Raw genomic sequence first — 21734 nt, 5'->3', positions numbered from 1 at the left:
TCGGACACGACTAAAAGACTAAACAATAACAACAACCGCAAGAAAGGTACTCCCTGATGTTATTTTTTTTAATTTAACTTTCTAGTTTTCAAATGACTGAAGAATTTCAGATTTTCCTGAACACTCTGGGCCAAAAGAAAGTAATTTAAAACAGCTGTAGTGGGACATTTCATTCCGAATGTGCTAGACATACCCAAAGGATGATGACAGGTGAGTGTCCTGCTCCCCCCGCCCCCTAAATCCTAGCTACGCCCACGCGTGGCACCTTACGAATTCCATTCTGAAACCCGCCCCTCCTCCATCCAAAGTCGCGGGCGGTTTGAACGCCGCCCCGCTCAGCTTCCCCGCAACCGAGAGCCTCCTACCTCTGCTAACTTTTGCTAGCTCTACACGTACAAACAATGCATTGAAAGCACATCCCCGCCCCGCCCCGAAATCTTCACTGCCGCGCCTACTGCGATTGGCTTTCTCGCCCGTGTTTCTTTTTTTGCAAAGCCGCGCACAGATCTCCTGCTGCCGCTCTCCTCGCGACACCTAGCAAATTCTCCAAGCGGTCAGGGCGGTTTGAAGCGCTGTCCTGCTCAGCTTTGCAGTGAGCAGTGGCCCCGCAGCCCAGGGCCGCCTGCCCTTCCCAACCTTTTGCTAGCTCTATGCGCTAGGAGGCGGTAGGCGCGCGCACCCCCTCCTTTTCCCGTCGGGCCTTGCGGGGCGCCGTCGTTCGCTCTTCGCCGATCGCCGCGATGATCCACGAGCTGCTGTTGGCGCTGCGCGGCTACACCGGAGGCCTCTTCGTTGCCGCTGGAGGTGGTGGTGGCGGCGGCAGCGTCTGCCTGCAGGTGGCGTCCCGCTCCGTCCCCTGGGGAAGAGGCGCCCCAGGCCGCCGCTGCCTCCCACCCTAACCGGCTTCTCGTTGCCCTCCCCTCCCGCAGGTGCCTCAGGAGCCGGTGCTGCCGCCCTTCCTTCACCCGAGCGAGGCCGCCCTCCTGGCCCGCGTCTGCCGCCTCGGCGCCTTCTACATTCGCTTCAGCGACTTCGTCGAGCAGTTCGCAGCCGAGCACGTCCAGCCGCCGCCCTCGCAAGGAGGCCCCTCGCAGGGCGGGCAGCAGCAGCAGCCTCCCCCCGGCGCCCCGTCAGCCCCTTCAGCAACCCTGCCCGTGCAGCCGCAGGTGAGCGGTCCCCTGAGCATGTGCAGAATGCCTTCCCCGCTGGAGCTTCGCGGGGCTGACAGGGAGGTAGGCAGGCAAGTCCCCCACTTTTGCCTGCTTGACTGTCCCTTCTTCACCCCTTAATGGGCAGTGACCCTCTGCGGAAGTGACTCGGCCCTTTCCCTCACAGGCTGTTTCTCTCCGTCCATTCTGGAGGCCCAAAAGAGCCAGGACATGAAGGGCTGCAGCTGGCCGCCTCCGCATCTCTCTCCCTCCCGCCCCTCAATACCCAGAAAGGCCCCACATCCCTGTCCATGAGGTCCTCCAGTGTTTATTTTTCCCTTGGCTTTCTTTTTTCAATTGCTGGGCCTTGGGGGTGTTATAAGAATTTTGAGGTCATATCTATATATATATAATAATTGTTCATAAAACATGTACATGAATGTACAGGCACATGTCTGAAGCAGCACAGGAAGACAGGCCTTTCTGACACCATTTTGACTCTCTCTCTGACCAGGTGTTCCTCTGCAAGGAAGAAGTGGGGTGGGGGGAACCTTCTCATTGTCTCAGGAATTAAAGTGATAATCCCTGGCATCCTGATACCTGACTGCCAGACAAAAGGGTGTGATTAACTTGGCTGGGAAACAGGGAAATGTAAATATCTCTCAATTTTGTTGATTAGGTTTTGGGGGGCAGGGGGCAGGGTCCAGACTGCTCAGATTACTGCCACCAGACCTCCCCTTTCATGATGTACCTATGATGAATCTAGGGAGGGGGGTCTTGGGCTACACCCCTTCTGTGACATATGGATGATGCTTCTGGGGGGGTGGGCTGAAACCAATTTCAAATTTCTTTTTAAGGGCAAGACATCTTTGTTTGGGGTTCCTTCCTTGTTCTCCTGTGTGAGAGGAAGGACCCTGTTGCAACAGTTAAAATAAAAGTGCCTTGCTTCGTACGTCCTGGTTTGGTCTCTGTTATTTGGTGGGCAGGAGACGCTTAAATTCGTCTGCTTGCCTGGATCCTTGAGCTCTCCCTGGGTCAAGATCCATTTCTCTGGGTTCATAGGAACCAGCTTAAATTTTACAACAATTTGGCGACCACGAAGGGACTCAGTTTTGCCTTGAGCTCCGGGTTCACTGAGGAAGGGGAGCCCAGCGCGCCCTTGCCTCTTTTGCAGGGGGGTAAACCAACCTCAGGACCCGAGGCACTTGGTAGTAATTGAGAGTCCAAGCGGGACCCCCAGGACGAAGCAACGTTTAAAGGGACAAGGCTGTTTTTTTTTAGGAACCAGTTGGAAGCTGGAGACAACGGGATTCGACTGAAAGGATCGGTCGTGAGTATTAAAAGGGGACACCTTGGGTGAGCTAAGAACCACAGCAACTAAAAATCTATTTCTCCACTTGGACTATCCTTTTCTACTCTCCTCTTTGGACCTTAGTTGCAGCAAGGCTGCCAGGCACAGTTACAGAGTAGAACTGAGGTCCCGGGCAACAGTCTTTACGTTAAACGCAGAGCTTAGAAAGACTGTCCCAGCTCCCTTCTGCCAAACTGAGCAGAAGTCTGAGCAAACTGTCGCTTTTCTACCAATCTGGGAATCTGGCTATCCCAGCTCTGTTTCCTATTCCTCTGCTCTTAATCTTCGGGTGAAGCCGCCCCTAGACACCCCCGATCCCCACCGGGAAGTGACGGGGTTGTTCTAGATCGCAAGGTCACCCGTTCTTTTCAAAAAACCTTCCTTCCAAGGCTAACCACCCGGCATTGCGTGGGCAAGCGTCCAGGGCAGGTAGTCTTTCTATTAGATTGTAAGAGGCAGGAAGTTGCTGTGGAACCCTCAGGCAATTGATGACCAGTGGGAGGGTTCCAATAGGGTTTTAGCTGCACCAGGCCGCCTAGTAGTTAGTGCACGCGAACGGCAGGCAGGAACACCACTAGGACGTGGGGGTGAGTCATAGACTCGGGAAGTTAAGAGTGTCCAGGAACAGGGTCGGGGACCCGAACTGCAGTATAAAAAGGCTTAAGTAAAATGGGTGCAACCCACTCTAAGGAATTCCTTTCCCAGACTCCCAACCGAGGCAAAGCACAACTGAGGCTTGGCTCCGGTAAGGACTTTGAGGATGAAAGTCCACTCCAATTCGTTCTCTTAAATTGGCACGAAATCCCCGGGGCGGACAAGCTTGAAGGGAACCAATTGCAAAAACTTTGTAAGAAAAAAACACTGGGTCCGCTTTACTATGGACCACCCAGATGAGGGGAAATGGCTACCAGGAGGTTCCTTTAACATACAGTGAATCTCCGCTTTAAAATTAACCCTGGTGAACTCTGAATGGGAAAAGTTTTGTGAGGAATCCTACAAAGTATGTTATGGTATAAAATTATATATGTTTGCATGTTACATGTTGTCTGTGTTGTCTGTGAAGTGTATGTGCGTCTGATCCTTGTGTCTGCTATAGTTCATTGTTCCCCTTAAAGTAAATGAGAGATATAATCCAGGTTTAGGAAATTAGGGGTTTGTGTAAAATTTGGCCATGACACCCACAGACTGCCTTTTTTAAAGCATGCATAGTTTAAAATAATATAATAATAAGGCAAGCTTGCTTAAATAATCTTATGTAAGGGCTTGATCAACCCAAAAACAATGGCAAATATTTAAAAGAGTGGAGGTAGTGTGTAAAGGTTTGTTTTAAAGAGGCTGTAGAAGGCCATTTTTTCCTCTCCAAAAGTAAAAAGAGGGGGCAGGATGAAGGAAAATAAGAGTAGTAAGTTTGAAAATGCTTGCTCAATGCTTTGAAAATATTTTGAAACTTGAAAATGTTCACTTCATGAGGTGTGCAAATGTTGTTATTGAGAGAGGCTACAAAGGGGAGTCTTTCTCCAAGTGACTAGAGGAATATTGACTAAAGGAAAATTGAACAGCTATTCCTATAAAGGTGGTTTGTTTGTCAAAAGTAGAGCTTCCATAGCCAGGAATTGTCTATCTGAGTCTAGTTTTAACTTTGATTGTGTTGGACAGAAGGGTTATTGTCGGGCTCCTGATATCAGTCTCTTAAGGAAAAAAACTCATCTGCTAAAGGGTTCTGTATAAAGTTGGTATTTTCATTCAAATCTTGTGAATCCTGTATCTTAGAGGGTTAGACTAAATGACCTCAGGGTCCCTTCTAACCCCCATTTTAGAGCTATGTGAAAGGCAATGTGTCTGATGTGGTGATGGGTTGAAATTCAGCCCAGCTCTGCTTTCTGGCAAGGAAAGATTATTGGTTTTCAGAGTTGGAACAAGAGTGTAATTGTTGTTTTTGTGGAGTGATTATATAAGTTTTTATCACTTTCTCTATTAAGGGTTAAAGTTTAAGCACATATGAAAGTCTTGAACATTTCCCAATCTTTCTCTAGAGAGTAAAAGTGGGGTGTATGTGCATACCTACCCCTTTCTGTACAGAAAGGGGGAGCGGGAAGGGAAAAGGGAGATTGTAACCTTGAAAATGTTTGTTTGTGAACTCATAATATTTAAGGTCTGTGTCACAAGGGAGCCATGTGCTCTGTATGTAATGTTTCACCATGTGACTATGGAATATGGTGTTCCTTCTAGGGAAATGTTATTAAAAGTAGAGGATCCATAGCCAGCAAATGTCTATCTGAGTCACTTTAACCTTGATTCAAATGGACAGAATGGTTTTAGTAAGGAAGTAAATTCCCTCTTAAACTGTTTATCCAATCTTAAGGTTTGCTAAAGGCTTCTATATAACGTTGGTACTTTTAATCTTCCCCTTCCTTATTTTTCCCTTAGTACACACATGTGCTTCCGTGATAGGGCATAGCCTGTGTTTCCTTCCCAGTCAGGCGTCTGTACTCAAATGTATGTGTATCCTAAGGGCAGTGATAGTGTTGAGATCCCCATATTTCAGAAGGGGTGGACTAGATTACTCAAGATCCCTTCCAACCCTTTCCAAACTTGCAAAAAGGAGGGAGAGAAAATGTGTTTGTAAGCACTGAAAAGTGAGTTTCTGTGTAAAATCTAACCCTATTTTAAAATCTACTCTTTCCCCTTCCCTTCCTTTATTCAGATGGTAATTTTGTCAAGAGGTGCAGCACTTTAAAAAATGGTACAATAGACTGCCGAATCATGAACTCTGTACATGCACAGAGGCTATGTCAGCTTGAAGAGGAAAATAGAGGAGAAAAATGAGGTTTTAACTAAGGGGCGAAAAGGTTATAATCTGCTCATGAAATATTATTCAAATTTCTTAATGTAAAGCTTTGAACCACTGAGGGAAAACAACCTCATGTGTGTTACTGGTCCATCAAGGTTAAGTGGTTGCCAAGTTCCAAAAATCTTAACATGCCAGATTCTTTCCACAGGTATAAATAGCAGAGTACTACTATAAGTCTGTCTCTTGAGTAGTTTATAAATTAATTAAGAGGTTCAAGGTTATGCTTTGCACATGAAACTTAAATTTAAATTTCCTTATGTAAAAATAAATAGATAAAGAACCATTGAGAACCATCAACTGTTTAGAAGCTGCCAATTCCAGTTCAACATGCAAAACTCTGTACATTTTAGGAACATTTCCTGACTGATTTTCACATGAAATAATTTTCCCTTTCCAGCAGAATACTGAGATTCAGGGTGTGGAGAAATTCTTTCAGAACCTTAATGCAAAATTATCTCCCAATGGGGGGGGGGGGACGCCACCTAAACAAGCCCCTCCACACTTGGAAATTCATAGAAAATTGCTGTCTACCAGTTGACAGACTATGCAAACAAAAGGCTCCATTTCTTTCCTAGCAGGTACTCAGGATGGATACTTATCTCCCATTTGCATTTCACCCCGAAGCATTACCCTATGTTAATATAACCCTCCCTTTTCTAATGTAGCAATGATTGAGTGTTTTGCCAATTCTTTTCTTCCACAGCAAAAAAAAAAAAAAAAAAAAAAGTGAGGAGTGAGGAGATACAAACAGTAATTTCATTTCTCTTTGGCGCTTCTCTTTAGCTTATAAATAATCTGCTTCCATTTATTATATCAGTTTTTCCATTATGTCTATGAAATTATTCTAACAATAACCAGGTAAAAATTGTTGTGTGAGTGGTAATCTAAATTTTATTTTGTTTTATTTTTGTATCTTTTTTTTTTTGGTATTTCTACTTTTTCTTTCTGTACATACAAATGTAGCATCTAAGTCATTCTTTCCTGTAAATAATAATAATAATAATCCCTTTCAAACAAGATACGTGAACCTCAAAGAGAATTCAGAACCACATAAGGAAAATGTTAATAACTTATCGATTGTGTCCTAATTAACAAAATTTTTGTCCTTTGTTTCCTCCACAGCCAAACTAGGTGAAGTAAATTAAACTGACTGAGCAGACAATAACAGCAGTAATTAAATATGAATGATAATAATAATATTTAGATGAATAAAATGCTTAACTATGATCTTATATTCTTTGCAGCTTCCCAAGAAGAAATTTCTAGAATATTCTCCCCTTTCTTGACTTTATCATTATTATACTATTTATTATTATTATTTTTTAACTAATTATATCTTCAGACCCCAACCCCCTGCAGGCCTATTTTCAAAAGGATGTTTTACAGGAAACCAAATTGACATTTTATCTCTTTGATCACAACCTAAGAAGGAGGACCTAGAAAGCTATAACGTTTCAGCAAGGTTTAGAAGTGCTGGCATAGAAGTACTGTTAACTTCCTCCCAGTGACTCGAAGGCAGACAAGAAAACCCCCTTGTTGGAGATACATGCAAAAGCAGCAAGAATTATCTCAAGTTCACCTGATTGCCTCAAGATATACAAATGGCGTATAATTAATAATTTGAAGGTTTTGTGCATTATGTGTTATATAGGAATACTGAAATGTGTCAAATGACTTTGGGACAAAGGGGGAAAGTGAATTGCAAGGACATTCTCTCTCCTTGACCTCAAGACTCTGTGCCCTAGGATTTAAAAGCAGCCGGAATTGTCTCAAGATCATGATGGCCTCAAGACATACAACTGATATATAATTATTAGGTCTTATGTTGCGTGATATTCGACAGAAACATTGAACTATGTCTGACAGTATGTTATTTCCACAAGGAGGGGGAGGTGAACCAATTTTGTGTTTAATTGTTGGGTTTTTTTTTTAAAAAAAAATGTATAGTGTCCCAATGTTTTTTTTTTGTATTATTGCCATGCATTGTATGCCTTTTAAAGGATCAGGATATTGCATAGTTCAGTATTTAGATTAGATCAACTTATGACCACATTTTCTTGTCCCACCTGGCACTCTGCAGTGTGCCAACCTTCTCTACACATTTTTTAAATTTGTTTTTACTCATTTTACCAAGAATAAGCTCCAAGATCCATGAAACACCAGATAAATGAAGGTATTTATGTCTTGATTTAACAGGAATGATCCCTTTTAGAGTTAAATTTGACTAATTTGGACATGTTTTATGGGGCTGTATAAATTTTAATTTGGCTTCAGTTCTAATTGGGCAAGTGTATCCAAGGTGCAAGTAGCTTTCTTCCTTTAAGAGCAACTGGGCAACTCCCTACAGTGCAAGGCCAGAGCCTATAATAAAGGCCCATAGAAAGCCCAAGGCAAAGGCATCTCTCTCATGACATGTCCAAACCTGTGGCAGCTATGGTGAGTGCCAGGCGACATGGTCAATATGAAAGCCCTAAGGGGATTCACCAGGGATTGTTGCTGTTGTGCCACGTTGGAGGTGTGCAACCAGAGGAGAGCTAGCTTTTGACACCTGAGAACACACAAAAGGGTAAACAAGCAAACTGCACTTTCCAGTCAATATTGGTGGACCATCCTGTTAAGTGTAATACATAGACCATTTTTGAGAAATGCTTCTCCCAAAGTACTAAAACAACACATCTGGTTATTCTTTTGTGGGGCAACAATTTTTAAGAAAAATTATAGCCCCAAATGGGGAATTGTTATAAGAATTTTGAGGTCATATCTATATATATATAATAATTGTTCATAAAACATGTACATGAATGTACAGGCACATGTCTGAAGCAGCACAGGAAGACAGGCCTTTCTGACACCATTTTGACTCTCTCTCTGACCAGGTGTTCCTCTGCAAGGAAGAAGTGGGGTGGGGGGAACCTTCTCATTGTCTCAGGAATTAAAGTGATAATCCCTGGCATCCTGATACCTGACTGCCAGACAAAAGGGTGTGATTAACTTGGCTGGGAAACAGGGAAATGTAAATATCTCTCAATTTTGTTGATTAGGTTTTGGGGGGCAGGGGGCAGGGTCCAGACTGCTCAGATTACTGCCACCAGACCTCCCCTTTCATGATGTACCTATGATGAATCTAGGGAGGGGGGTCTTGGGCTACACCCCTTCTGTGACATATGGATGATGCTTCTGGGGGGGTGGGCTGAAACCAATTTCAAATTTCTTTTTAAGGGCAAGACATCTTTGTTTGGGGTTCCTTCCTTGTTCTCCTGTGTGAGAGGAAGGACCCTGTTGCAACAGTTAAAATAAAAGTGCCTTGCTTCGTACGTCCTGGTTTGGTCTCTGTTATTTGGTGGGCAGGAGACGCTTAAATTCGTCTGCTTGCCTGGATCCTTGAGCTCTCCCTGGGTCAAGATCCATTTCTCTGGGTTCATAGGAACCAGCTTAAATTTTACAACAGGGGTGTTCATTGTTTTGGCTGCTTTTATGGAAGAATGTTGTACTGTAATACTGCTGTCATTTTAAATAGTGATGTTTGCGGAGGAGCTTTATTGAAAAGCAAGGCGTGCATTTATTGAACAAGCCCTTCTCTGAATTACACCTCCTGTGCAAGGGCTTTTGTGGCAGGATGCAGTCCCAAAACAATGGGGGAACAGGGGGGGTTGCATTGCATGGCCTTTGGGTCACTTCCACTCATGGCAATAGAGATGGTTCTAGAGCCTTATGTATGCCAGGAGATTAACCCTTCCTCAATCCACTTTCAGGATCTGCACCCCTCCCAGCAAGGGATTTATCTGCGGGCTTTCTGCACTGGGCTTGATGCCGTGCTGCGTCCATATCGGCAGGCCCTGCTTGACTTGGAGCAGGAGGTAAGGAGGGCACAGTGGGTTTCTGTAGTAAGCATTTGAATGATGCTCTGCCCATCAAATCCAACTGCAGGTTTTTGTCACTAATAGTGGTTTGTTAATCTCTATTCATGACTCCTTTTCACTAAACCACCGCACAACTAGACATTGTACAAGAGTAGAACATAAATGACTACTTGCTTGCTTAGCAGAGAGAGCACTAATCAGATTGCATCTGCTGATGGTGTCCTTCATTATTAACATTATAACATTAGCCATGCAGACAAAAATGCTGATGAACATTAAATTCCAGCACTATGGCTGTGTAGCTCTGTAGCAGCTAAACTACAGAGGAGGTGTTAGCCCCTCGAAGCAAGAGAAGACAGGCTTCTCTTCTGGTAAGCAGCAGGGTCACAGCATCCCCCCGTCTGAGCCAGTTGAACAATTGAAGCTCAGAGAGAAGAACTGGTTGCAGCTACCTCCTGAGCTTGGGGGGGGGGGCACGGGGAGAGAGGTAAAGGTAAAGGTATAAGTCAGAGTTTTTGTTAGAATGGAATTTAAAGGATGAGGTAGTTAAAAATGTAATGGTGAAATGGGCACAGGATATTGGCAGAACTATATATAGTACACAATGGGAGGGACTCTGGAATGAAAGTATGAGGTTCACAGCGTGCACGGCAATAAAGGAAAATATGCTAAAAATGACCTAGAGGTGGCACCTAACCCCGGAAAAACTACATAAAATATATGACAGGATCCAACAAATGTTGGAAATGCCAAGAAAAGATAGGTACACTCATGCATTGCTGGTGGCACTGCAAAAAATACAAGAATTTTGGAACAGGATCTACGAGAAATTAAAAAGCATTTTAAAAATAACATTTGAAAAAAACCCGGAATTATTTTTGTTAAGCATGCTACCAGAGAATATACCCAAAGAGAAGAGAAATGTAATATTGTATGCAGGAGCTGCAGCAAGGATAACAATAGCACAAAAATGGAAAGGGGCGGAGGTGCCTTCGATTCAAGATTGGTTAATTAAAGTGATAGAATACATGAATTTGGATAAAATGTCGGCGGCCGTAAGAAATGTAGCAAAACAGAGAGTACAAAAGAAATGGAAACCAGTGGAAGATCACCTAAGGAAAGAGGGTTTAAATTGCAAATTGGTAGTTTGCCTAATTTAACTTGAGGATTGCTTAAAGAGAATATATGGGAAGCAATGGGAGAAGAGCTACCCACAAAGGGTGGGAAAATAAGAAAGGGGAAAACAGGGAAAACAAAAAATGGTGAGAAACGGTATATCAACAATCGGAAGTTTTTTTATTCATATATATATATATATATATTCTCTTTTTTCTTTTATGTACCTTTTTCCCCCTTTTTCTTCCTGGGATTTTCTCTCTCTCCCCTTCTTCTTTTTCTTCATTCTTTTATTTTTTTCTTGCTTTGTTTCTGTTTTTCAGAGTTTTGGTATATAATTTCATGTATATTATTTGCATTTATATTTGTGTTTGCTTTTTTGTGATAGATTTGTTGATTTTGTGGTCTGTATGTATGTAACTTTTTAAAAAATAAGAAATAAAGCTTTTTTAAACTAAATAATAATAATAATGAGTATAAGTCAAGGGTAGGCAGCAGCAGCAGCCACAGACCCAAAATGAGCCCAAGGTGAATGCAGGCCTGGGGCAACTCATTGACCATGATGCCCAAAGCACCAACTCATGAGCTCCCAGGTACATAGAACTGGAAGGCAAGAGCGGGGAAAGCACAATTGAAGAGGGTGAAGGAATCTCCAAAACAGGCAGAAAAATGGGGTTTTTGGGGGGGGGAGAAGAGCAGGCAAGGAGCAGGAGCAGGAGGTGATAAAAGGCTAGTTGAGAGAATGGGCAAGAGGAGTTTAATGCAATATTGAAAGCTGAGGGTGGAGGAGGCTCCCTTCCCCACAGAAGCAGGTGCTAAGGCTGGAGGTGGTTCCAGACCCAGCAGGTGCTTACCTGACAAGCCAACCTGCACCAAGTTTCTGTATTTTCCCTGGCTTCAGGCATAGGGCTCCACAGCCACAGACTGTGCCTCAAAGCAGCACTTGCCAGTTTGTAATTTAAAAGCAACAGGCCAGTGTAGGTAATGAGTATACTGAATAAACCTTGCTTCATTATCCCACTGCTTTGACCTAATAGGTCTGGATATGGACAGTTCTTGACATGCCAGCCAGTGTCATGCATTGCTAATACCACCCATGTATGTTGGATCTCTGTAGAAAATAGTGCCTTTGGTATAACTGCTATATTAAAAAAGCTCCAGGGAGTGCTCCTTCCCTGCTTGTGCAACTTAGGAGTTGCAAAACACTTACTCCAGTCTCTCACCCTCACCTTTCATTTTTTGCAGTTTCTGGCCGATCCTCACCTTACCATCTCGCATGTCAATTATTCGCTGGATCAAGTGAGTTCTCCCTGCCCGTACCTCCCTTCTGTTAGAGGAGCTGCCTTCTCTGGATGGTGCCTTCTCTTAATGGTTGTCTGCTGAAAAGAGGGTCGCCTATATGAGTGAGCTGTATTAGTTCACACTGACTGTCTTGAATAAGGTCTGGAGGGCTGTTTTGAAGGGCAGGACCTTAACTGCTCTTGCTCTTGTCTGGCTGAGCCCTGGAGCTCTAGCACAAGGGATGGGGCTCCACGGCCACTCTTCTTTCCTGTCTCCAATCCTTTTCCTGCAGTGGAATAAATAAAAAATCTGAGGCAGGAGCAAGCCTTTACACAATCTCCATAAAGCTTCCTTCCCTCAGTCTGATTCATTGGCTATCCCAATCTCTGTAAGGGCCCTCCTGCCCAAAGGGACATCCTGTGAACTGCCAGTGTGAGCAATGGGCAAGTACTTTCTTGAGTCTCTCAGAGAGAGATTCTTGGGATACAGGAAGCTTGGAAAGAGAGATACAAGGTTTATCATCCTGAGTGGCTAGAAAAGGAGATTGGAGGGTCTCATACAAGAGCTCTGGCTCCATCTGAGGGGCCACTTACCAGCTTTCCCCCAGAGCACCTTTATTCACCTGCTTAAGGGGCTGGTCAGTTTGGAGAGGCCAGATCCTGACAGGGGGCTCAGTCTCTCTTCTCGCCAAAGAGAAAGGAGAGCTGCCTAGGGATGATTGTGTATGCATCACTCTTAACTCCTGTTGGCTGCCTTCCACTGAAAATTATTCTACATTGCAGGCTGCACTGAAGGAAGACAAGGGGGTTAATCAGACCACATCCTTGTGGGGCAGGGGGCTGCCTAGGCAAGCTCAGTTTTTGCTAGAGTACCCATCCTATGAGCAAAGGGCCTCCTCAGGGAAGGTAACATTAGTTTAGTCAGATGCCCATTTTCAGCGATAATAGCAAAATTCTGGACCCAGCCCAGGTGGCGGCAGCAGCAACAGAGCTTTGCACAAGGAAACTTGTGCAGAGAAACTAGGAGGCTGCAATCCACATGCCTCCTCCAAATGGTTCATTAAGGTGGCACATCTTTTGTGCAGTATTTAATATGTACTTTGGGTCTGAAGGGAAGCTTAGTCTTCTGAACTGGATTTATAGCCTGCATTGATGTTGATCCTTGTTAGTTATTGCATCCTTGCCTGATGTTCAGTAGGCAACATGGAAGGCCTTTCCTAATGCCTGACTTGCACAGGCATTATTTTAAGGAACATGATCCTGATCATGCGGAAAGTTTGCAAAAACCTAAAGTGTGGTACAAGTATTGTGTGTGGTTTAGGAAACATACTGTGGCAGAGTGAATCTCTGTGAGTAGAATCTTGGCAGCCAGTTCCAATTTCTGATGTCCTAACCAAGAGAAATCTGACACTTTTATCTTTGAATGTCTCCTACACAGCAGGTACATTGTCTGCACCTTAAAAGGGGGCAAATAACATTCTTTGAAGAATTAATGAAGTTAGGGAGGTCATCTTAGTAGATGTCTACTTACTGTATTTAGATAGACTATCGGGGGAGCCCCAACTGCAGGGGGGGACACAAAGCATGAAGGCCACACACAAATTAAGCCCCTGTGCAAGAAGGAAGATGCTTCCATTTTGCTATGTGACATTTAAATTAGGAAAGGCTTTTTCCCACGCAGGCATAGCCTTCTCTATTGAAGTGAGTGGGAGGAGCAGCTCATAGGATTCCCAACCCACATTAGAAAAAGATATTGCCTGTCACATTAAGTACAACACTCTGTTCTCTTCCCCCCCCCCCATCCTTGTCTCAAACTAGCAAATCAGTCCTTACCAGTTGATTCTTGTTTTGCAGTTCCAGCTCCTTTTCCCCTCACTGATGACTGTGGTGGAGCAAATAAAGACCCAGAAGGTACAGTTGAGAATCCTGATCTCCCTTGGGGGTGGCCCTCTTTTCACAGGCACCTGCTTGGCTTGATTTGATAAGAGAGGGCAAATATTGAGTGTAACTGAGATGGTGCTGATTTCTCTCACCTCACTGGAGGTGAAAAATGGGAAGTAGGAGTTCTGGTACCATCATCCACAGAAAAGTAGAGCAAGGAGCTGGAAATGCTGCCTGCATGTGGATGAGGAGCTTAAGATGGGCTCCTCTTCCTCCATCCAGGCTAGCTGGTCTCTGGACCTTCCAGAATCCAGCTGCCAGCCAGTATTGTAGGAACATGTGGCAACATCAGCTCTTGCAAGGGATCTGCTTTTCCTTTGCAGATTCATGGCTGTCAAATCCTGGAGGTGGTTCACAGACACAGCCGAGGTGGCCTGCCACCCGTGCGCCGTGCTTTGGAAAAGTAAGAAACCCTCCTGGATGGGGCTAGCCCAAGCGCAAAGGAGGAATGCCAGGTTATGGGTCCTGGGAACCTGCCCCTTGAACAAGTTAATGTTCCTGAAGTCCCACTGTTGCCTTGGATGGTGCTTGTTTCCCTTTCCCCAGCCACCAATGGCACCAGCTCCATTGTGACTGCAGCCTGGTCAAGCCCCCTTGCATCTGCTGCTGTGCCCCCCTCCAGGGTCTTGGCCATGTGCCATGCTGCCATGTATAAACAGCTCTCTGCCTGGATGCTGCATGGGCTGCTCCTGGACCAACATGAGGAGTTCTTCATCAAGCAAGGCCCTTCCTCGGGGTCTGTCCCTGCCCAGCCTGAAGAGGAGGAGGAGGACCTGGGGATCGGAGGGCTGACAGGGAAACAGCTGCGAGAGCTGCAGGACATGGTGAGGTTTGGGTGCTAGATGAAAGGAAGCTGACTCCGTTTCCCAATCCCTCTAGCTTAGCATAGTCCACACTGCCTAGCAGCCCCTCCCTAGGGCTTCACAGGCTTCTCCCAGTCCCACTTGGAGATGATGTTGGGGGGCTGGACATGCAAAGCAGATGCTCAGCCACCGAGCCTCGTGAAACCTGCTCTGTACCCTCCAGTCATCTTTTTGTAGTTGGATCTAGAACTTACTTTTTTGATAGCTCAAATATTCTACTGTATTCTGACTTGTCAGCCATTGTTTCATGGATCAAGAATCCTGCTCCGCTCCCCGCTGACACAGCTTGGTGGTTCCAACTAAGTCTTAACACACACCTACCCTTTGATGGACAGTCCTTAGGATTGGGGGCAGAGCTTTCTACCTGGAAGCCCCCACATTTGTGCGTAGGGTTCTTTGACTTTCCCCCATTTTCACCTCTCCTACCAACAGCGGCTGATTGAAGAGGAGAACATGTTGGCACCATCCCCAAAGCAGTTCTCTCTGCGGATTGAAATGCTGCCATCCTACATCCCTGTGCGAGTTGCTGAGAAGATCCTATTTGTGGGAGAGTCTGTCCAGATGTTTGAGAGTCAGAATGTGAGCCTTACCAAAAAAGGTAGGAGACACTTTGACTCATTTCATTCTGCGTGGGGGCAGCAAGGATTGAAAGCGGCAGGATGGTTGTTTCTTGGCTGTCCATTCATAAGGGCACCCTGGGACACAGCAGGGATGCCTCACCAGGGGTCTGCGCAAGATGGAATGGACCCTCCCTGCAAAGCACTCGAGGCACCCCTCCCCCTTGCTCTGCCACTCTTTCCTTGGGGTAGAGCATGGTGGCTCCATAGCTTTTGGTAAAAAGAAAAGCGAGGCCCTGACTTTGCCTCACCAATATAGCCCCCAAGGAGGTGCCTCCAATGTTTACAATGAATTAAACAGTCTCTTCTCCCTGCTTAGTCTAGCTCTCAGGCTGCTTTCTGATGGCTGCTCTACTCTGCCAGAGAAATGGGAAAATGTGTACTGTAGTACTTTAAAACAGGTCCGAGGAAGGACCTGCTTCCTCTTAGCTCTGGTTTTGTACTTAATACAGAATGACTGGGAAGCACTGAAAAGATTTTGGAGCCACAGTGCCCTCCTCGCAGTAAGGCCACTTTGAAACAGCAAGTGGTTTTTTGACTTAATACCAGCCAGCTGTTTCCAGGAGAAAACAAAGGCAGACCATCCTCAGGCCACCTCCATTGCCTGGTTTGTTACCATTAAGGGTTTACCAATATTGAAGTTACATCTGCTGCCATCACTGTGTGCACTGCACAGTCCTCAGTGGGCTGGAGTGAAGCAGTTTTCCATTTCCCTCTGTTTAAAATATTTAAAGTGTCTTGGTCATCTACTATATAAGCTCGGGTTGTTGGCATCTGCCACCAAGCACAAGCCACAAAGCAAAAAGGAGAACAGGCTCTGGTGCTCACAGATGCAAAACTTCATTGAAGCTCAGTGTGTTTCAGGAACTTGAAAGGCTTCAAATTCTTACAATGCAAACACTCTTCAGTCTTAAATTCTATGACCTATGCAAGAACTCACTTGAAAAAGTGGGAGAGCATTTTTTTTTTCCTTTTCCTCTCCTCTTTTCCAACTGTGCTGATGAAAGCCGTGACTGGCATCTTGTGTCCAGGTTAGGCAACTCTTCCTTGCCTTCTGTTGCATCACAGGCTCCATCCTGAAGAACCAGGAGGACACCTTTGCGGCTGAGCTGCATCGCCTCAAACAGCAGCCTCTCTTCAACCTGGTGGACTTTGAGACAGTGGTGGACTGGATACGGAGCACTGTGGCGGAGGTCAGCCATAGCTCTAGAGCTGCATGTGCTACGTTCTTTGTGAGGTAGCAACAGGGACCTGTTTGCAAGCTCCTTGCCAGAGCTTCTTGAAAAACCCTTTTCAGGCTGAGGGCCACATTACATGCTGGGAATGTGGCAGGGATGGAGTCAAAAGTGCCAGGCCAGGCCAGAGCAACCCCACCACCACCATCCATTCAGGGAATTCTCTCCCCTCTCAAGAAAGCATCACTATGTTAAAAACTCCCATTAGCAACAATAAAAGCTTTAATAAAGCCTAATTTCTGTGTGGGAGATTTGATTTTAATGGCAGATCAATGCATAGAGTGAGGTGATATTAGTCCACTCCCCTGCTTTTCAAAAGTCTAATTGGTGTGGGGGGAGGGGTGACAAGTGGGGGTCCAGAATTAACATTTGTCTCTTGCTAATGCACCCTGCAGAATAATTAAGCTTTTTAAAAGTCTCAACAGTTACAATATCCCATAGACCGGCTGTTTGTCAATCCTGCCATATAGAGCATGGAGAGCATGCCTAGCAATGGGCAAGCAGTCTCTGGCACTCAAAGCAAACAGATCAAGTCCTGGCTGCAGTGGGGTGGAAGGTGCCAGCAGCTCGGAGCTGCTGCTACTGCTACTGCTACTGCTGGGGATCCCTGGTTCTTGATACTGATGGACTGTTTTCTCTCCCTTAGCACTTATGGAAGCTCATGGTGGAAGAATCGGATTTAATAGGACAACTGAAGGTACATGCAAACCTCCATATGGCGCTCCCAAAGCTGTTCCTCTCTCTTTGTGCAGGAGGAGACCCACTCCTGCCAGTGGAGTGTTGCTTGCAGGGGCCCATGGGTTCTGTATCCTGATGCATTTAGTCATTCTCTCCTCCTTTCTAGATCATTAAAGATTTTTATCTCTTGGGGAGAGGAGAACTGTTTCAGGCCTTCATTGACACTGCACAGCAGATGCTGAAGACACCTCCCACCGCAGTGACAGAACATGGTGAGTTTCATGGGATTTGGTTTCTCCATTAGGCTGAGCTGGTGAAAAGGTTGGTGGATCAGACCGATGACTCTCTACTCAGATACTTCCCTGCTTCCCAAGCCTTTGTACCAAGACTCTAGGCTCCTGCATAGGCAGTTTGGCTCTGTAAGCTGTTGTGGCAAAACTGTGAAAAGGGCATGGGGTGGGAGAGTGGAAACAGGTGACTGTGCCTTCCTTGCTCACTGTGCGCTCGTCTGGAGTAAGTTGTTCTGGTCTGGCTCTCCTCCTCAGATGTGAATGTGGCCTTCCAGCAGTCTGCCCACAAAGTGCTGTTTGACGATGACAACCTGCTTCCTCTTCTTCACCTGACCATCCACTATTATGGAAAGGAACACCGAGGTGGGTGCTGGTGCCAGGGAGCCAAGCAGCCCTGAGCAGGGCAGGTTTAGGCCCCACCACAACTGCAAGCACAGAGAGCCACAAAGCCAATTTGGTTCTGTAGAGGCAGAATGGTAGCCCTAGGTCTGGGAAGCTGGGAGTTCAAAGCCAAGGCCAGTCTTGTCAAACCCCTGGAGCAAGTCTCTCACCTGCATTGGCTGCCCATTGATAAAATGAGATGAACTGGCAGGGAAGGGGGGTGGGGTCCAGCAAGCCTTGCAGCTGTGTTGTTGCCCACCTGCCTCCTGGCTTCCTTTTCAGATGCTGCTCAAGCTCGAGATACGCCTTCTCGGGAACTGTCTCCCCATGAATCCCCTGCATCAGGCTGGGCTGCTCTCGGGCTCTCCTACAGAGTGCAGTGGCCCCTGCATATCCTCTTTACTCCTGCTGTCCTGGAAAAGTGAGGGCCACTTTATCCCTGTTTCAGTTTCCAGGTGGATTCTGTAGCATTTTGGTGTCAAAGGTTGATGGTAGCAGAGCACATGTTTCCTGGGTGGGAGGAGGAAATGCTGGCCTGGTCTGAGCTCCTGGTCTACTTGCCCAGAGACCTGACCCAGCTATCTTTGCTTGCCTTCCTCTTGGCTTGCAGGTACAATGTGGTCTTCAAGTACCTGCTAAGTGTGCGTCGAGTCCAGGCTGAGCTGCAGCACTGCTGGGCTCTACAGATGTGGTGCAAGCGCCTGGAATCCAACAGGACAGATGCCATCAAGTGGCAACTGCGCCATCACATGACTTTCCTTGTAGACAATCTGCAGTACTACCTGCAGGTGAGCAGCAATACAGGTCTCAGGGGCTAACTCTGAGGCTTCGGTGCTGCTACTCCAAGGGATATGCACCAGCCAGTTCTCCCAGCGATACCCTAAATCTCCCACCAAAAATTGGTGGCTGGCAATGACTGGAAACAGCAGGCAGTATCTTCTCCCTCACTTTTCCTTATCCTCAGGTGGATGTTCTGGAGTCTCAGTTCTCCCAACTTCTGCAGCAGATCAACTCCACCCGTGACTTTGAGAGCATTCGACTGGCACATGATCACTTCTTGAGCAATCTCCTAGCACAGTCCTTCATTCTGCTGAAACCAGTGAGTGATCCCCATAGTCTCTTTGCTTTGTGTCCCCAGAAGAACTGGTCCTGTTCGAAGAGTCCAAATGCCCATCCAGTGCAGCACTCCTAGCTCACTTCAGTGCAAACATGGCTAGAAGGAACTAAAGCAAAAGCCAGACCCTGGTGAACATGGCTGTGTTGCTTGGCCATGAGCACAAGCAAAACCCTTGCCTGCTAAAGTGAATTAGAAGGTACAGGTCTGTATAGAAAAGCAGGATAGAAAAGAAATGAACTGCAAGTGTGTCAGTTTGCCTTCATCGTGTGTTTTGGGGGGAGTGTCTTCCTGGTGACTTGGTAGTATTTGGCTATCTGGAGAAGAAGCCTGTCAAAGTCCTTCCCCAGAGAACCAGGCAAGGAGGTATGTTCACTGGTCTTGGAAACTCATGTTTAGAGCAACTTATGATGCTTGAACAGAAATTTCAAGCTTTGGTAGCTGCTGTGCAGTGTATGAAGGTTTTGTTTTGTTTGCTTGCTTGCATCAGCTCCCTTAGACCTTAAGAATTGCTCTAAGCAAGAAGTGAAAAGGTTTGAGTAAACCAGTCCAAATAATCCTGCTGAATCTTGTCCTTATCTCAGGCTGCAGAAAGGCAAGATGAGAAGCATCTGCTCTGGTGAGGCCCTCCTGGGCCTTCATCTCCTTTCTGCTCTTTGGTTTTGCAGGCTTTCCACTGTCTGAATGAAATACTGGATCTATGCCACAGCTTCTGCTCACTTGTCAGCCAAAACCGGGGACCATTGGATGAGCGGGGAACAGCCCAGCTGAGCATCCTGGCCAAGGTGTGCCTTGTACTTTTCTACCTGGAAAACATTGCCCAAAGCTTTGGGGGCATCTCTCCTGTGGAAGCATGTTGGAAACTCAGAGCAGGCAGCTCTCTGATGAATTCAGCATGGGGTAGGGGTGGGGACACAAGAAGTCTAGCCATTGCTCTTCCATGAAGCTCATCAGAAGCAGCCTTGGTCAGGCCCTTGCATAGCTGTCAAGTTCTCCCTTTTTTAAGGGAAATTCCCTTATGCTGAATAGGCTTCCTCATGAGAAAAGGGAAAACTTGACAGCTATGCCCTTGTGGCATACTGGCAACAACAGCTGGGGCCTTTCCTCCTCCAGGACAGCAGTTCCCAAAGGGTGAGGGATGAGGTGGGGCAGTTGCCTGGGATGCTTCTTCCCCATATGGGTTCAAGTGGCCATCAAGTTCTCTCTGTTCAGCCCTTTCTGCTAAGGCAGAGCCCTCAGTTTATGGTTCATGGGTGCCGTTTACCTTTGCAGGGCTTCAGCTGTCAGTCTTCACTCCTTTTCAAGATCCTCTCCAGTGTTCACAATCACCAGATCAATTCAGACTTGGCTCAGTTGCTGTTACGTCTAGACTACAATAAATACTATACCCAGGCTGGAGGCACCTTGGGCAGGTAGGCCTTGGCGAGTGCCAGGAAACCACACAAGCCCCTTCAGTTATATTTCTGGTAGTGGGAGGTGGGGGGCTCTGCCTGAATGTTGACTTTTCTACAGCCATCCTTAGCCTGGGTTTCCTTGCCTTCTAGGGCTTAAGATTGTTTCTCAAGGACTGGGAATCTTATTACACAAGGCCTGTTACTAACCAGACACACACACAGTCTTAAGCCTATTTGAGAGGGATGTGATTAGGCATCATCTAGACTTTCTGCTTTTTCTGTTTTGGGACCTAGAAGGTGGGATATAAATGGAATTTATAACCAGCTGTGTGCAATGTTAAAAAATGCAATTCAATCTTTGCACACTGTGGTCTGTAAATAGTATGAAATTGGTTGTGTGTGCGCATCTCTAACATCATGCAGTTTTGGCTACTGTGCCCAATTTACACAACCCTTCTCCCTGCTGCAGCCACACAACCCTTCCTCTAATTTACTGCCCCTTCTTTCTCTACAGTGTGGGATTAGAATAGACCACCAGTCTCACAATGAATGCCGTTACCACCTTTTCTGGGAAGCAAACCTGTTCTGGTCGGAATACATGTTCTGGCTTCTGGAGGAAGGTGCCGAGAGCTATTGGAACCTCACCCTGGCACTCAGAAAGGACTCCATCAGTGTGTGCCTCATTAAATGTGTCTCTAGTGCTGCTCTCCTTATGCGGCATGTTTTTTCCAGAAGTGAAAGTGCTGCTTAGCATTGACTTGGAATTGTTTTCAAATGCTGCTGTCACTTGTCAGCAAATTTGGCTCTTTCTACTGCTAGCACTGCAAGTAAGGCTGCCAGAAAAGGAGCTTCTCTCATTGCCCTCGTCATCCAGAAGCCACATTGTGCAAATCAGGGTGAGTGTTGACCTGATTTTAATGGAAAAGTGTGATTAACTGCAGGAAAGGTTTTTTTTTTGAAAATGTAATTTGGCGTCTCTAAATAAGCAGGAAGAAGATACCGTATATTTCCATTCTGGCTGAGTTTGCCAATGAAAGTGTTCCTTCTACTTTTTCATGCTTGGGGTTTGGTGCAGCTTCTTTTCCTCAGGGAGGGAGAGGAGGAGAATAAACAAGTGGTGCAAGACTGCTGGTGCCTTTCAGGTAACCTGCCCTCCTCCACAACTCTCCATCCCTATGAGTTTCATTTTCTTCTGCCATCTGTCTTGTTTTTGCTCCAGCCCACACCATTCTTTCTACTCTTCCAAGTTCAGCAGCAAAAGCATACCATGGAAGAACTTTAGCTAGTGCCCAATCCACTGTGTATATATATTTTTCTTATCTGAGGGGCAGGAGTCTCCATAGAGATTGCCCCTTCCACTCATGAGCTGTCCTACACCAATAATGTGTAAACACCTCCACGTTTGTTGGCAGATCCTAGTCTGCATCTACACAGAGTGTAGGATGATATAACTGAATAAGGAACTCTGGGGAACCCTTGAATGAGACCATTCTTGTTCCAAGGGATAAAAAGGACAGGCCATCTACAGCAATTGATGTCAGCATATTATATGGTCAACTTTCCCTTCTTCCCTTTGCTGGCAGCTGCAAGCAATCATGCTGGGCCACTTTACAGA

The 21734-nt window shown here is 45.9% G+C and overlaps 1 protein-coding gene across 2 annotated transcripts; it reads left to right on the top strand.

Moving 5' to 3' along the window:
* Window positions 1-693: 693 nt before the first annotated feature.
* Window positions 694-21697, top strand: TUBGCP4 (tubulin gamma complex component 4). 2 transcript variants are annotated; one of them, XM_035131008.2, is made up of 18 exons: window positions 695-836; window positions 930-1166; window positions 9103-9207; window positions 11572-11625; window positions 13461-13517; window positions 13871-13950; window positions 14170-14371; window positions 14843-15008; window positions 16096-16220; window positions 16909-16959; window positions 17107-17212; window positions 17486-17593; window positions 17894-18032; window positions 18222-18399; window positions 18576-18710; window positions 19394-19510; window positions 19998-20137; window positions 20634-21697. In XM_035131008.2, exons 1-18 carry the CDS (start codon window positions 741-743, stop codon window positions 20647-20649), a joined length of 2112 nt encoding a protein of 703 aa, XP_034986899.1. In that variant the 5' UTR covers window positions 695-740; the 3' UTR covers window positions 20650-21697. The 2 variants fall into 2 exon arrangements, with proteins under 2 accessions (XP_060138643.1, XP_034986899.1); XM_060282660.1 differs by lacking the exons at window positions 13871-13950; window positions 14170-14371 and having other exon boundaries at window positions 694-836.
* The last annotated feature ends 37 nt before the right edge of the window (window positions 21698-21734 follow it).

Source organism: Zootoca vivipara, chromosome 14 (genome assembly GCF_963506605.1).
Source record: "Zootoca vivipara chromosome 14, rZooViv1.1, whole genome shotgun sequence".
NCBI classification, from domain to species: Eukaryota; Metazoa; Chordata; class Lepidosauria; order Squamata; family Lacertidae; genus Zootoca; species Zootoca vivipara.
Note: the sequence above shows the minus strand (reverse complement) of the source record. Positions and strands in the feature narration are given on the sequence as shown.